This window comes from Humulus lupulus, chromosome 1, assembly GCF_963169125.1.
Source record: "Humulus lupulus chromosome 1, drHumLupu1.1, whole genome shotgun sequence".
Lineage (NCBI taxonomy): Eukaryota > Viridiplantae > Streptophyta > Magnoliopsida > Rosales > Cannabaceae > Humulus > Humulus lupulus.
The window spans coordinates 310,700,233-310,713,917 of NC_084793.1; the positions used below are offsets into that span (position 1 = coordinate 310,700,233).

At 37.3% G+C, this 13,685-nt stretch overlaps 2 protein-coding genes across 3 annotated transcripts; both read left to right on the forward strand.

Moving 5' to 3' along the window:
* Positions 1-1,105: 1,105 nt before the first annotated feature.
* On the forward strand, positions 1,106-6,563 carry LOC133812949 (glutamate receptor 3.6-like). 2 transcript variants are annotated; one of them, XM_062246805.1, is made up of 7 exons: positions 1,106-1,369; positions 2,596-2,896; positions 3,538-4,886; positions 4,961-5,238; positions 5,344-5,375; positions 5,457-5,863; positions 5,959-6,563. In XM_062246805.1, the coding sequence occupies exons 1-7, from the start codon at positions 1,349-1,351 to the stop codon at positions 6,352-6,354; spliced, it is 2,784 nt and encodes a 927-aa protein (XP_062102789.1). In that variant the 5' UTR covers positions 1,106-1,348; the 3' UTR covers positions 6,355-6,563. The 2 variants fall into 2 exon arrangements, with proteins under 2 accessions (XP_062102789.1, XP_062102790.1); XM_062246806.1 differs by lacking the exon at positions 5,344-5,375 and having other exon boundaries at positions 5,686-5,863.
* A 2,768-nt stretch (positions 6,564-9,331) lies between these two features.
* LOC133812950 (glutamate receptor 3.6-like) lies at positions 9,332-13,281 on the forward strand. Its single transcript, XM_062246807.1, has 6 exons — positions 9,332-9,809; positions 10,252-11,621; positions 11,713-11,990; positions 12,097-12,128; positions 12,216-12,622; positions 12,707-13,281. The coding sequence occupies exons 1-6, from the start codon at positions 9,479-9,481 to the stop codon at positions 13,034-13,036; spliced, it is 2,748 nt and encodes a 915-aa protein (XP_062102791.1). The 5' UTR covers positions 9,332-9,478; the 3' UTR covers positions 13,037-13,281.
* Positions 13,282-13,685: the final 404 nt, after the last annotated feature.

Sequence of the window (13,685 nt, forward strand, 5' to 3'; positions counted from 1 at the left end):
TACTTTAAAATTAAATATTATATAAGAGATAATCATTAAATGTACACTGTTCCAATTAATTAACGAGGGTTGAATTCAAAGAAGCCAGCTATAGCTAGCTTGCCTAGATTAACACTCTTAATTGGCTCTTGAAGAATTAATGCTCAATGTTTTTGCAGGCACATTCTTCTCAAGAGTGTCTTGGAAAATATATAAAAATGATAATTTACTTATTTGGTACCCTATGTTTTTGTAAAATATCATTTTGGTATTTTCTATTTTCAATAATGCTCATATGGTACCCTGTATTTTAAAATTATACATATTTGATACCCTATACTCAGATTTGATAGATACATTTTTGTCAATATGATCAAACTGTCATCAGTTATATGTAATTAAGTAATTACATTTAAATTTGGAACTTACATAATTGACAGCAGTTAGATTAAATTGGTAAAATTTTATTAATTAAATTTGAGTTTAGGGTACTAAATATGTACGATTTTAAAATACAGAGTACCATATGAGTATTATTGAAAATAGAAGATACCAAAATGATACTTTGTAAAAACACAAGGTACCAAATAATTACCTGATGTTGCTATTTGATATTTTAAAGTGCCTAATACATCATATAAGATGACATGCTATGATTGATTATTAATGCTCAATGCTTTTGCAGGCGCATTCTCACCAAGAGTGTCTGGAAAAATATAAAAAAATAAATGTTGCTATTTAATAATTTAAGGTACCCAACACACCACATAAGGTGATATGTTGTGGTTGGTTATTAATGCTCAATGCTTTTGCAAGCACATTCTCACCAAGAGTGTCTGGAAAAATATAAAAAAAATAGATGTTGCTATTTGATATTTTAAGATGCCCAACACACTTTATAATACTTATTAAATTTAAATATGTAAAACTCAATATTAAATTAAACCAATAACAATTTATCACTTTCTTGTTGAATTGGCTCAAATAACTCCTCAGCAATTCTCTAAAAAAAATTTGTCCATAAAAGAGTGCATTGAATGCATCTCTGCAAAACTTTTATTAAGAGATAATGCATTACTATTTACAGATAATATTTACAGGCCTTCTTCTAAACACACCTCTCAAACTCTATCTTCTAAAAGAAATTTCTTCTTGCCTATTTTACCATTTCAAATTCTCAGTTTCATTTCTTTCCTCATCCATCCATATGGTCTTCTCCTCCATTGGATATGCAATGCCTTATTAGAAAAGGGTTTAAATGGTGATATATATATATATATATATATAACTTGTCTTGCACTACTACTAGGGTTAGGGTTGAAGAAAATCAAGATCAGACAGACCAAGATTTACATATATATAATTGTATATGATCCCAACTCCCATGCTGGTAAGAGCTTTCTCTACCCTAGTTTTTACTTAATATTTTTTTAAAAATTATTAGGCTAATATCCATGTTGACAAAAACCTGGTCAACTTTTTTTATTTTTATATATATATATAAAAAAAAAAAGGCAATTGCATTGCACTGATATATGTACAAGCGTGTTTTTCGTGTTTCACTTAGATTGAGAGAATGGTCTATAATATATTGAGACTTGACTTTGGTAATATATCTATATGGAAAAAAATAATAATAAAACAAATGGATCTCCATACTTCATTCATTATTTTTAGTCCATCCCATATTTAATAATAAATCTCTCTTGTGGTGTTTACTATTAATCATATGTATATATATATTAAGATTAATTAACTTTAGAATATTGGAGTAAGAACAAAGGCACTAATTAGTAAAGCACTAAATGATAAAAAATAGTGGAAAATGAGGATGACGAAGTCATTAAGGTGTGTTTGGAAAGTTACCCTGTAATTTAAGCTGGGTTAGTCATACAGAACTGTGTAATTAGAGGTAATAATTAAGATGTCTCAATTACACTCTCTCTGATTCTTACGGGATTATTAGTTACTATTAATTTTAACTAGTATTCATTACATAATATTATTTTGCTGTGTAAATACTAACTGTTTTGCCAAACATAATAATAGTAATTCATAAATAATTATCACTCGATATTCAAATACACATATTTTAAAATATATTGTAATTACTAATCCAATTGTTTCCAAACACGCCCTAATTTACAAGATATATTAATAGCAATTAACTCATATACATACATATATGTTTATTTATTAATATCCTTAATTGCTCTCTGCGTTTTCACGTTTGGTCATTTTCTTTTTATTTAAGTATTTACATATGAAATGATCATGTCTACATGACATCCCTTTGTGGATCAAACACGTCGATGATCACATAGCTAGACTTAGAATCAGAACTGAAAAAGAAACAACTCAACACAAAAATATCTAAAGTAAACAAACTTGGAGAACTTGTCTATAAATAGTCACTTTCTTTTTGGAAATTGAGAATGGGATTGGCCTTACATCTTCTTTTGCTTCTTTCTCATAACCAAAAACTCAGTACATTAATCTCTGCTTTTAAACATTACTGTCACAACAAAGCTATGTATGTATGTATGTTTTTTTCTATGAAGATCATTTTGTCTTTGATCGTTGTTATTGATTAGTTGTGTTTTGTGTCCTCTGCAGAAAAATATGGATAGAGTTTGGATTGTGTTCTTAATCTTAATGGTTTTGTCCAATGTTAACATTGGAATCATCATTGCTTCTACTGAGATGAGTAGCAACGAGTCAAGTACTTCTAGACCTCCTGCAGTTGTCAACGTTGGAGCTCTTATTTGTTTCAATTCTAATATCGGAAAAGTGGCAAAAGTTGCAATAAACGCAGCAGTTGATGCTGTTAATTCTGATCCAACTATTCTCAATGGAACCACTCTCAAAATTGTCATGCAGGACACCAAAACCAGTGACTTTCTCGGCATTGTTGAAGGTATGTGAGTACAGTTCTGTTAGAATATTTTGGTCTGCATTAAACATCAGAATCCATCTGCAAAGTTACGTTTTTTCTTCCAGTCTTGTCTACCATTTCTCCAGATGAGTCTGCGTCTATTTCTGGTATTTTTAAGTTAGATGACAGTTGTAAAACCCCCTATAAATAAGTCTTATTATCTCAGTTGTTAAGGAGTGAGATGAGAACATATTTCATTTGTAAAATAGGAGCTTTTTTTTCAGAGAGAGAGCTTGAGAGAGAAACACTTGGGTCTTGGGTGAGAGATTTCTTTGTACATGGTCAAGTGTACTTGGGGTTTTGCTTGGGTTCAAGGCATTGTAATCCATCAAGTGTAGAAGTTCTCTAGTGGTGACAAGTTGTAATCTTCATTGCTGTTTTATAGTGCAGAGAAGAACATCCCAAGGGGAGTTCAAAGAGGATGTAGGCTCAAGTTATTTGGGCTGAACCTCTTTAATTCTTGGTGTTGATTTTATTGTGTTTTTCTTGCTGATTTTTCCTATTGAATTTGTGCATGTTGTGTCTACTGGTTTGTTTATTTTGTGATTGTAGATGAAGCTGGTGTGAGGAAGGTGAATTCCCTAACGGACTGTTTTGACACAGTGAGCTTTTTCTGTATGCAGCTTTGCGGTTTATGGAGAATGAAACAGTAGCCATAATAGGGCCACAGTTCTCAGTGACAGCTCATGTAATCTCACACATAGCAAACGAGCTCCAAGTGCCTCTCTTGTCATTTGCAGCCACAGACTACACACTCACGCCTCGCCAGTTCCCGTTCTTCGTGAGGACAGCGCTGAGTGATGCCTTTCAAATGGCCGCTATAGCAGAGCTTGTTGCCTACTACCAATGGAGGGATGTAGTAGCTATCTACGTAGACGATGACTTCGGACGAAATGGGATCACCGCACTTGGTGACAAGCTGGCCGAGAAGCGCTGCAAGATCTCACACAAAGCACCTCTCACTCCAAAGGCAGAACGGGATGAGATAACGAAAACACTGGTTCAGGTGAGTTATGGGGAGTCGAGGATTGTCATTGTCCACGTCTATGCCACTTATGGTCTGATGTTGCTTAACGAGGCCAGAGCTTTACAAATGATGGAGAATGGTTATGTCTGGATAACCACAGACTGGCTCTCCACCTCGTTGGACTCAGACCCAACACTGATTTCCCAAAAATCTGAAGACATTCAAGGGGTTCTCACCTTGCGGATGTACACACCAGATTCTCCAATGAAAGCCGAGTTCGTTTCGAAATGGCCTAACTTGACAAGCGCAGAAGTTACTAATGGCTCCACTGGCTGGGGGCTCAATACATATGGCCTATATGCTTTTGACTCGGTTTGGCTTCTGGCCAAGGCCATGGATTCGCTCTTCAAGCAGAAAGGCAACTTTTCCTTCTCTAGCGATCCAAGCTTGAGTGAGTTGAGCGGAGGGAGCATCTCCAAGGGAGGCGAACTCTTGCTCAAGAGCATTACGAGTGCGAACATTACAGGAGTAAGCGGCTCGATTGTGTTCAACTCGGATATGGAGCGTGTTGGTCCTGCTTATGAAATCATAAACGTGATAGGAACGCCAAGGAAGATTGGTTATTGGTCCAACTCTTCTGGTTTGTCTACTTTGACTCCTGAAAAAGAAGCACTCAGAAAAAAGCAGCAGCCCAACGCTACATCCTACAGCTCAAGCCATCAACTGTATGGTGTCATATGGCCAGGAGAAACCACGGTGAGACCCCGCGGTTGGGTTTTCCCCAACAACGGTAAGCAACTCAGAATTGGAGTCCCTACGCGGGTGAGCAACCGCGAGTTCGTGTCGCAGTCTGAAGGCTCGGAGACTTTCACTGGCTACTGCATAGATGTGTTTACTGCAGCCTTGGAACATTTTCCATATGGTGTCCCTTATAAATTCATTGCATTCGGAGATGGTCGTTCCAACACTCCAAACATGGAGCTGTTGCGAATGATCCCAACAGGCGTAAGTACAAGTACTCAGTTACTACTAGATAGTAGTGATACGCACAATATGTGATACATATATATGCAATGCAGGGTTTTGATGCAGTGGTAGCTGACATCACAATCACCACCAGCCGAGCAAAGATAGTGGATTTCACACAGCCATACATAGAGTCAGGGCTGGTGGTGGTTGCCCCAATAAGGAAGCTCCACTCAAGCGCTTGGGCTTTTCTGAGGCCTTTCACGCCCATGATGTGGTGTGTCACTGGTGTTTTCTTTCTAATTGTGGGAGCTGTCGTTTGGATCTTGGAGAGACGTACTAATGAAGATTTCCAAGGCTCTCCTAGAAAGCAAGTCGTCACCATCATGTGGTAAGTAGTCATTGTTATATAATAACATATATGCCATAATGATTTGGTAATATTTATGGTACAAATGTATGTATAAATATTTTGTCTTGTCTCTCTCGGCTGCAGGTTTAGCTTTTCAACTCTCTTCTTTTCCCACAGTAAGTTATTAGAATGTTCTTCATGCCCATCTTACTATATGATCACATAACACAAAGTACTTATCTTACAATTTAATGTAGGAGAAAGAACAGGCAGCACTCTAGGCCGTTTTGTGCTCATAATATGGCTTTTCATAGTTCTAGTGCTCAACTCTAGTTATATTGCAAGCCTGACCTCAACTCTCACAGTGGAACAACTCTCCTCTCCTGTTAAAGGCATCGAAAGCTTAGAGACTAGCAAAGATCCCATTGGCTTTCTAAAGGGCTCGTTTACTGAAAATTACTTGACTGACGAGCTCAACATACACAGGTCGAGGCTTGTTCCACTCAACTCGCACGAGGAGTACGAGAAGGCCTTAAGGAAAGGCCCTAGCGAAGGCGGTGTTGCAGCTGTGGTTGACGAGCGCGCATACATGGAGCTCTTCCTCTCTACAAGATGTGAGTTCAGCATTGTTGGCCAAGAGTTCACCAAAATGGGCTGGGGCTTTGTGAGTATATATCTCATTATGTTGATGAATCAAGCGCTTGTGTTTTCTCATATGTTGTACTCGAGTAGCTAGTATCATACTTACTGATGTTGCAGGCCTTCCCTAGAGACTCACCACTGGCGATTGACATGTCCACAGCCATACTGAAACTGTCGGAGAATGGGAATCTTCATAGGATTCATGACAAATGGCTCATGAGAAGTGCTTGCAGCTCGGAAGGCACAAAGCAAGATGTGGACCGTCTTCAGCTTAAAAGCTTTTGGGGCCTATTTCTGCTGAGTGGGATTGCTTGCCTTGTTGCTTTGCTCTTATATCTCTTCAAAATGTTGCGACACTTCTTCAAGCACCGCTCTCTTGACAGTGGCAACCTCCGATCCTTCCTTGCATTTCTCAATGAAAAGGAGCAAACTCTACCTTCGAGTTCAAGCCACCCCAAGAGACAAAACAGAGTTGTTCATCAAGATTCTGATATAGACACACCAACACAATAATTCATCTACCTCTATGTATGTCTAAGTAAATCTTTTAGCTTTTCAGGGCTTTTATTCTGTTAAAAAAGTTTTTTAAACGTATTACGCAACCAACAACAGAAGTGTTTTTAGAGCTTCAAAAGCACAAAAATAACTTTTAAAAATAGATCATCTGTTAATTAGTCAAAGAATAGCACTCCCTCATAAGACTAGAACAAATTTTATCTGTAATAAATAAAAGAGTATATACATTTTTAGACTTTTTGTTTTGTCTCATTATCTGTTTTTGTTTTTATGACAAATTACTTTTTGGACCTTGTGTTTTCTAAAATAGTTCAAATTGACACCCGATTTCGATCAAAGTTTTTTGAACTAAAATCACAAATAATTCATCAAACTAACAACTCAGAACTAAAATACAGTAATTCTGTCTAAAAACTGTGTTGTTATATTTAATTTTTTGTTCATCAAAATTAGGTTTAAGGGTCTATTTGAACTATTTTACAAAACACAAGATTTAAAAAATAATTTGTCAAAATACAGGGTCCAAATAAGTAATGAGGCAAAACACATAGTCTAAAAATGTATAAACACTGAAAAAAACCAAGAAAAGAATCTACTGACTATACGTTAACTAAGAGTAGTTGCATTACTTAAGAGTTTATATGTACAAAAGCTTACAAGTTTGCTTAATGATTTCATTACAAGCAGGTTACAGTAACAGACAACCGGTTGGTAAATATTAGTGAAATGATCACTATCAATCAATCATATTCTCACCACCACATCTTTCTTTGTTCCTCCATAGAACAATGTCCTAGCCAATCCCTCATCACATGCTTATTACTGAAGTTACTGTAAAAAATAGTAATATGCAGCATGTGATGATTCTTCTTCTTGACATTTTCAATTAATGAACCTGAATTAAGTGATAATGACATTAAATTTCAAACAAATCCATTCAGATAAAAGTGTATTCGTAGTCTAAGTTAAGTGTGACAAAGTCATATTCAAATGTTACTGTGTATGTATTGTATTAATTATTACAGTGTCTTGATTGAGAGATTCAATACAAATGAACAATTAATGAGCTAAATAAAACAAAGAAACTATCATATAAATTAAGAGATAATCATCATCATCATCATCATCATCATCATCATCATAAAAAGTGATCTACCAATTAAATGAGAATTGAATTTGGATTAACACTCTTGGCTCTTGCTAGTATCTAGTTGTTTGTTCCTAATTAAAAGTGCATATATAATTAGGATATTTATTTGTCTTCATTCATGTTGAGATAAGGCTACTTTTTTTTTCTTTATTTCTTTTCCTTCTTTTTTTTTTTTTTTTTTGTTCTTAAGGAGGGAAAGCAATTGCATTACATTGATGTACAAACGTGTTTCATTTATATTAGAGAATGGTCTAAATTGAGACTTGACTTTGGCAAAATAATAAAGTAAGACAGATGGATCTCATTCCATATGAATATAAAGATTACCCTCCATTATTGAACACGCTTTTTAAAAAGAAAAGGAAAATCGTATTCAATCAAGTAAATAGACATTCATGTGTAGAGGCTGAAATATACAATCACACAAATCGATTGTCGCGGTCACTGTAGAACAAAGACAAACGAGTAACTGGGAAACCTTGGGACACCAGGGTGGTGCCGGCCGAAGGTACTCTGACGATCAAGTCAGTAATCTTGTAAATAAAACAGCAGAAAGAAAGAAATAACAAGTAAAATATAAAGTGTAGAAATAAAGTATGGATCTAATAGATCAGTGAGGGTTTGGGAATCAGAATGTGGCTTTGAGTATTGAGTATAGCAGTCGTGTCCTAGGAAGAGTTTGTTCAAATTAGTCTCTAGTCACAGTCGGTTCTCCTCTTCTAAACCTTCAAGGAGTCATTTTATCAGCCCCTCCTGCAGTCTCCCCCTATTCTAGAGGAAGACTGCTACTTTGTTGGAGAGTGGACTCATTCCACTTTGTCACGTCATGTTGAGTAGTTCATTAGTGTTTTCTCTCTGCCACGTAGTGTAAGTTAGAGCTCATCCTAATCGTGGATTAGAGAGAAAAAATAACAAGAACAAACAAAACTCTCTACAACAATGAAATGGTTAGCTCAACTAACTAGATCCAATCACGAGCAGTTTATAAAAACAGATGATAAACTGGTTTCCCTAATAACAAACTAAATTGAATTAGTTAAGACCTAACTGAAAAACTAATCACATGTGGCAAATGAAACTACGAAGACATCTAGTTGCAACCAATACACAACTCAAATGCATCTGAGATCATAATTTGCCAAATAATAACTCCTGCAGAAAAACATGGTTCTTACACCCCAATGTGACACAAAAAGAAAAAGAGAAGAAGACTTACTGAAACACCACATCAGTATGGTGGAGGAGGTGACGACTGGTGATAAGGAATTCCATCGATTGACCAAGGTATTCAACTGGTCCACATGCGCATGCTCATATGCATTTCGATTGAGACTTGACTTTGGCAAAATAATAAAGAAAAATGGATCTCACTCCATATGGATATAAAGATTACCCTCCATAGTCCATTATTGAACAAGCTTTTTTAAAAAGAAAAAGAAAATCATATTCAATTAAGTAAATAGACATATATGCTGTGTAAATACTTATTTGTAACCTGTGTTTTATAAAAATACACACTTGGTACCTTATGTTTATAATAATGATCATCGATATCTTTTATTTGCAATTCGTACTAGTTTGGTACCTCGGCTGGAATCTAGTCTTAGAATGTGAACTAAAAAAGACACAACTCAAAACAAAAATATCTAATCTACAAAAGTAAGTTAAAAAAGTAGGCTCTTTATCCCATCATTATGTCGTAGCCGTTGGATAATCTTACTACTAGTAGTGTAGTACACTGTTATCTCTTACTTTTTGGTTTGATCAGCTCCTATAAATAGTCACTTTCCTTTTGCAAATTGAGAATAGAACATCTCATTTTGATTAATTGGCCTTACACTTCTTTAAATTGCTTTTCTTTCTCACAAACAAACTTGGTGCATTACTCTGCTTATAATTACTGCCACACCAAAGCTATATCTATATATGTGTTTTCTAGCTACTTACTGTTAGAGATTGATATTGATCACTATGCTGTTTTTGTTTCCTCTACAGAAATATATGGATAGAGTTTGGGTGGTGGTGCTCTTAATCTTAATGGTTTTGTCTAATATCAATATTGGAATCATTATTATTGCTTCTAGTACGATGAGTAGCAACGAGTCAAGTACTTCTAAAGCTCCTGCAGTTGTCAACGTTGGAGCTCTTCTTTGTTTCAATTCTAATGTCGGAAGAGTAGCAAAAGTTGCAATAAATGCAGCAGTTGATGCAGTCAATTCTGATCCAACCATTCTCAATGGAACCACTCTCAAAGTTTCCATGCAGGACACCAAAACCAGTAGCTTTCTCAGCATCCTCGAAGGTATATATATGTGCATACATGCATGTTTCACTACAAGAAAAAAACACTTACTTAATCTAATACATATGTGTCAATTCACTCGTCACCACCTGAAGCTTGGCACTATCACTTTGCCGTTTGTTCTTTCTTCTTTACAAATTGCTGACTTCTTTATTAAGTTTTATTCTATTTCTCGTTTTCAGTTTCTAGTTGGCAAACTCTCAATACTTATTGTTGCTCTATCGTGAGTTTGAAGGGGTGTTATTATTTGATGATATTTTAGTCTTTTCTTAATTATTGTTATTTTATTTCTTTTGACTTATATAAAAAGTTTGGCTAATTAGTTCTCTCTATTTTGCATTACACTCTGACATCTCTTTTTCACACTTCATTATTTTGCTATCTCTATTTAAATTTTATGGATTATATTTTGCATAATTATCATATATTTTTTTTCATACAGCTTTGCAGTTTATGGAGAATGACACAGTGGCCATAATAGGGCCAGAATTCTCAGTGATGGCCCATGTAATCTCACACATGGCAAACGAGCTCCAAGTGCCTCTCTTGTCATTCGCAGCCACAGACTACACACTAGCCCCTCGTCAGTTCCCTTTCTTCGTGAGGACAACGCTAAGTGATGCCTTTCAAATGGCCGCCGTGGCAGAGCTCGTTGGCTACTACCAGTGGAGGGATGTAGTAGCTATCTACGTAGACGACGACTTTGGACGAAATGGGATCATCGCACTCGGTGACAGGTTGGGCGAGAAGCGTTGCAAGATCTCACACAAAGCACCTCTCACCCCAAATGCTGATAAAAGTGAGATAACCAAAGCACTGGTTCAAGTGAGTTACATGGGGTCAAGGATTGTCATCGTCCACGTCTACGACACTCACGGTCTAATGCTGCTTAATGAGGCCAAAGCTTTGCAAATGATGGAGAATGGATATGTTTGGATAACCACAGACTGGCTCTCCACCTCATTGGACTCAGACCCAACACTGATTTCCCAAAAATCTGAAGACATTCAAGGGGTTCTCACCTTGCGGATGTACACACCAGATTCTCCAATGAAAGCCGAGTTCGTTTCGAAATGGCCTAACTTAACACGTACAGAAGTTACTGATGGCTCCACTGGTTGGGGGCTCAATACATACGGTCTCTATGCTTATGACTCGGTTTGGCTTCTGGCCAAGGCCATGGATTCACTCTTCAAGAGAAAGGGCAACTTTTCATTCTCCACTGATCCAAACTTGGGTGAGTTGAGTGAAGGGAGCATCGAGCTGGGTGCCTTGAGCGTCTTCAAGGGAGGGAAGCTCTTGCTTGAGAGCATTACCAGTATGAACATGACAGGAGTAAGCGGTCAGATTATGTTCAACTCGGATATAGAGCGAGCTGGTCCTGTTTATGAAATCATAAATGTGATAGGAACAGGAACAAGGAAAGTTGGTTATTGGAGCAACTCTTCTGGTTTGTCCATTTTGAGTCCTGAAAAGGAAGCACTCAGAAGAAAGCAGCCCAATGCTGCAGCTGACAACTCGAGCCATAAACTGTACGGTGTCATATGGCCAGGACAAACCACGTCGAGACCCCGCGGTTGGGTTTTCCCCAACAACGGGAAGCGATTCAGAATCGCAGTCCTGAAACGGGTTAGCAATAGCGAATTCGTGTCACAGCTTGAAGGTTCAGGGACCTTCACTGGCTACTGCATAGATGTGTTTAATGCAGCCTTGGAACAGTTGTCGTATGATGTCCCTTGTGAGTTCATTGCTTTCGGAGATGGTCATTCCAGCCCTTCATTCATGGAGCTTCTACGCATGATCTCAAAAGGCGTAAGTATTAGTACTAAGTTACTAGACAGATATTGTGATACATCATACCATAAATAATACATATATATATATATATGTGTGTGCAATGTAGGCTTTTGATGCAGCGGTTGGTGACATCACAATCACCACCAACCGAGCACAGATTGTGGATTTCACGCAGCCATACATAGAGGCAGGGCTGGTGGTGGTTGCCCCAGTAAGGAAGCTCCACTCAAGCGCTTGGGCTTTTCTAAGACCTTTCACGCCTATGATGTGGTGTGTCACAGGCATTTTCTTCCTAATCGTGGGAGCTGTTGCTTGGATCTTGGAGAGACGTACTAATGAAGATTTTCGGGGAACTCCAAAAAAGCAACTCGTCACCATCATGTGGTAACAAGTCGATATCTTATTTTTTTAGTTATAATACATAAACTATTCGAGTTTGGTGTGAAGCTTTTCAACTCATAAAATGTTGTCTTGTCTCTCATGGCTGCAGGTTTAGCTTTTCAACTCTCTTCTTTTCATACAGTAAGATAGAATTTTCTCGATGCCCATCTTACTTTTTAGTTAAACAATCACAAAGCACTAATTATAATCCTATATAACTTGATGTAGGAGAAAGAATAGGCAGCAATCTGGGCCGTTTTGTTCTTGTAATATGGCTATTCGCAGTTCTAGTGCTCAACTCCAGCTACACTGCAAGCCTGACCTCAATTCTTACAGTGGAAAAACTCTCATCTTCTATTAAAGGCATTGAAAGCTTAAAGACTAGCAACGATCCCATAGGCTATCCAAATGGTTCGTTTATCGAGAATTACTTGACCAACGAGCTCAACATACATAGGTCGAGGCTTGTTCCACTTAACTCATTCGAAGAGTACGAGAACGCCTTAAGGAATGGCCCCAGCAAGGGAGGCATTGCAGCAATAGTCAATGAGCGTGCATACATGGAGCTCTTCCTCTCCACAAGATGTGAATTTAGCATTGTTGGCCCAGAGTTCACTAAAATGGGCTGGGGCTTCGTGAGTACTTAATGATCACTTTCCTTCTTGTACTTTCTTCTCACGTAGTAGTATCATAAGTACTTTTTGATAATGTTGCTGCAGGCCTTCCCTAAAGACTCACCACTGGCGGTTGACATGTCAACAGCCATATTGAAACTGTCTGAGACTGGAAATCTTCGGAGAATTCATGACAAATGGCTCATGAGAAGTTCTTGCACCTCGGAAGGCACAAAGAAAGATGTCGACCGTCTTGAGCTGAAAAGCTTTTGGGGCCTATTCTTGCTGAGTGGGATTGCTTGCCTTGTTGCTTTGCTCTTGTATCTCTTCAAAATGTTACGCCACTTCTTCAACAACCACTCATCCCTTGGCAATGCTACCTCTCAATCTCCCACCATCCATTCTTTCCTTGCATTTCTCAATGAGAAGGAGTAGCAACTAACTACCTTCAAGTTCAAGTCACTCCAAGTGAAATAGAAGCACCAACACACAATAACTACACTGCGTGGCTCCCGATATAAAATTGTACTAATAGCAGTATGCCAATTTCATATAGTAGTGTTCGGCACCACCGGTGTCCTTTAGCACTAGCTAGATTGTTGTAATTGCACGATTTCAGAAGAGCTGGCCTTGTACATTTTTTTTCAGCTATAAATACCTTATCAAGGCTTTTGGGAAAATTTCCTCCATTTTGAATTTGTAAACACTTGTTATTTTTTAGAAGTATTTCTTTGTAAATATTAAGTTGTTCGCCTTAATCTTAGTGTGTGTGTCGAGTGCACTTGTCCATATATCTATCTTGTTCTTTGTAATAGGTGGTATCTCTTGCGAACGTGTTCCTAAGAATCTTCGGGAGAAAATTTCATCACAGTCTCACTTCGGGAGAAAAAGAACACTCACTATTATTTGAAGGGATTTCAAGAGAATGAGCGTTTCATCAAAACTAGATTCGTAGAAAAAATACAATAAAATTGTAGTAATAGTTTAAGAGGGAGTCTTACATTGTTTAAGTCAAAACTTTTGTACACATTATTTCTTTACTAATTGGTTTATTCACTGAGCGTGGCCCCGTGAATATAGGTTA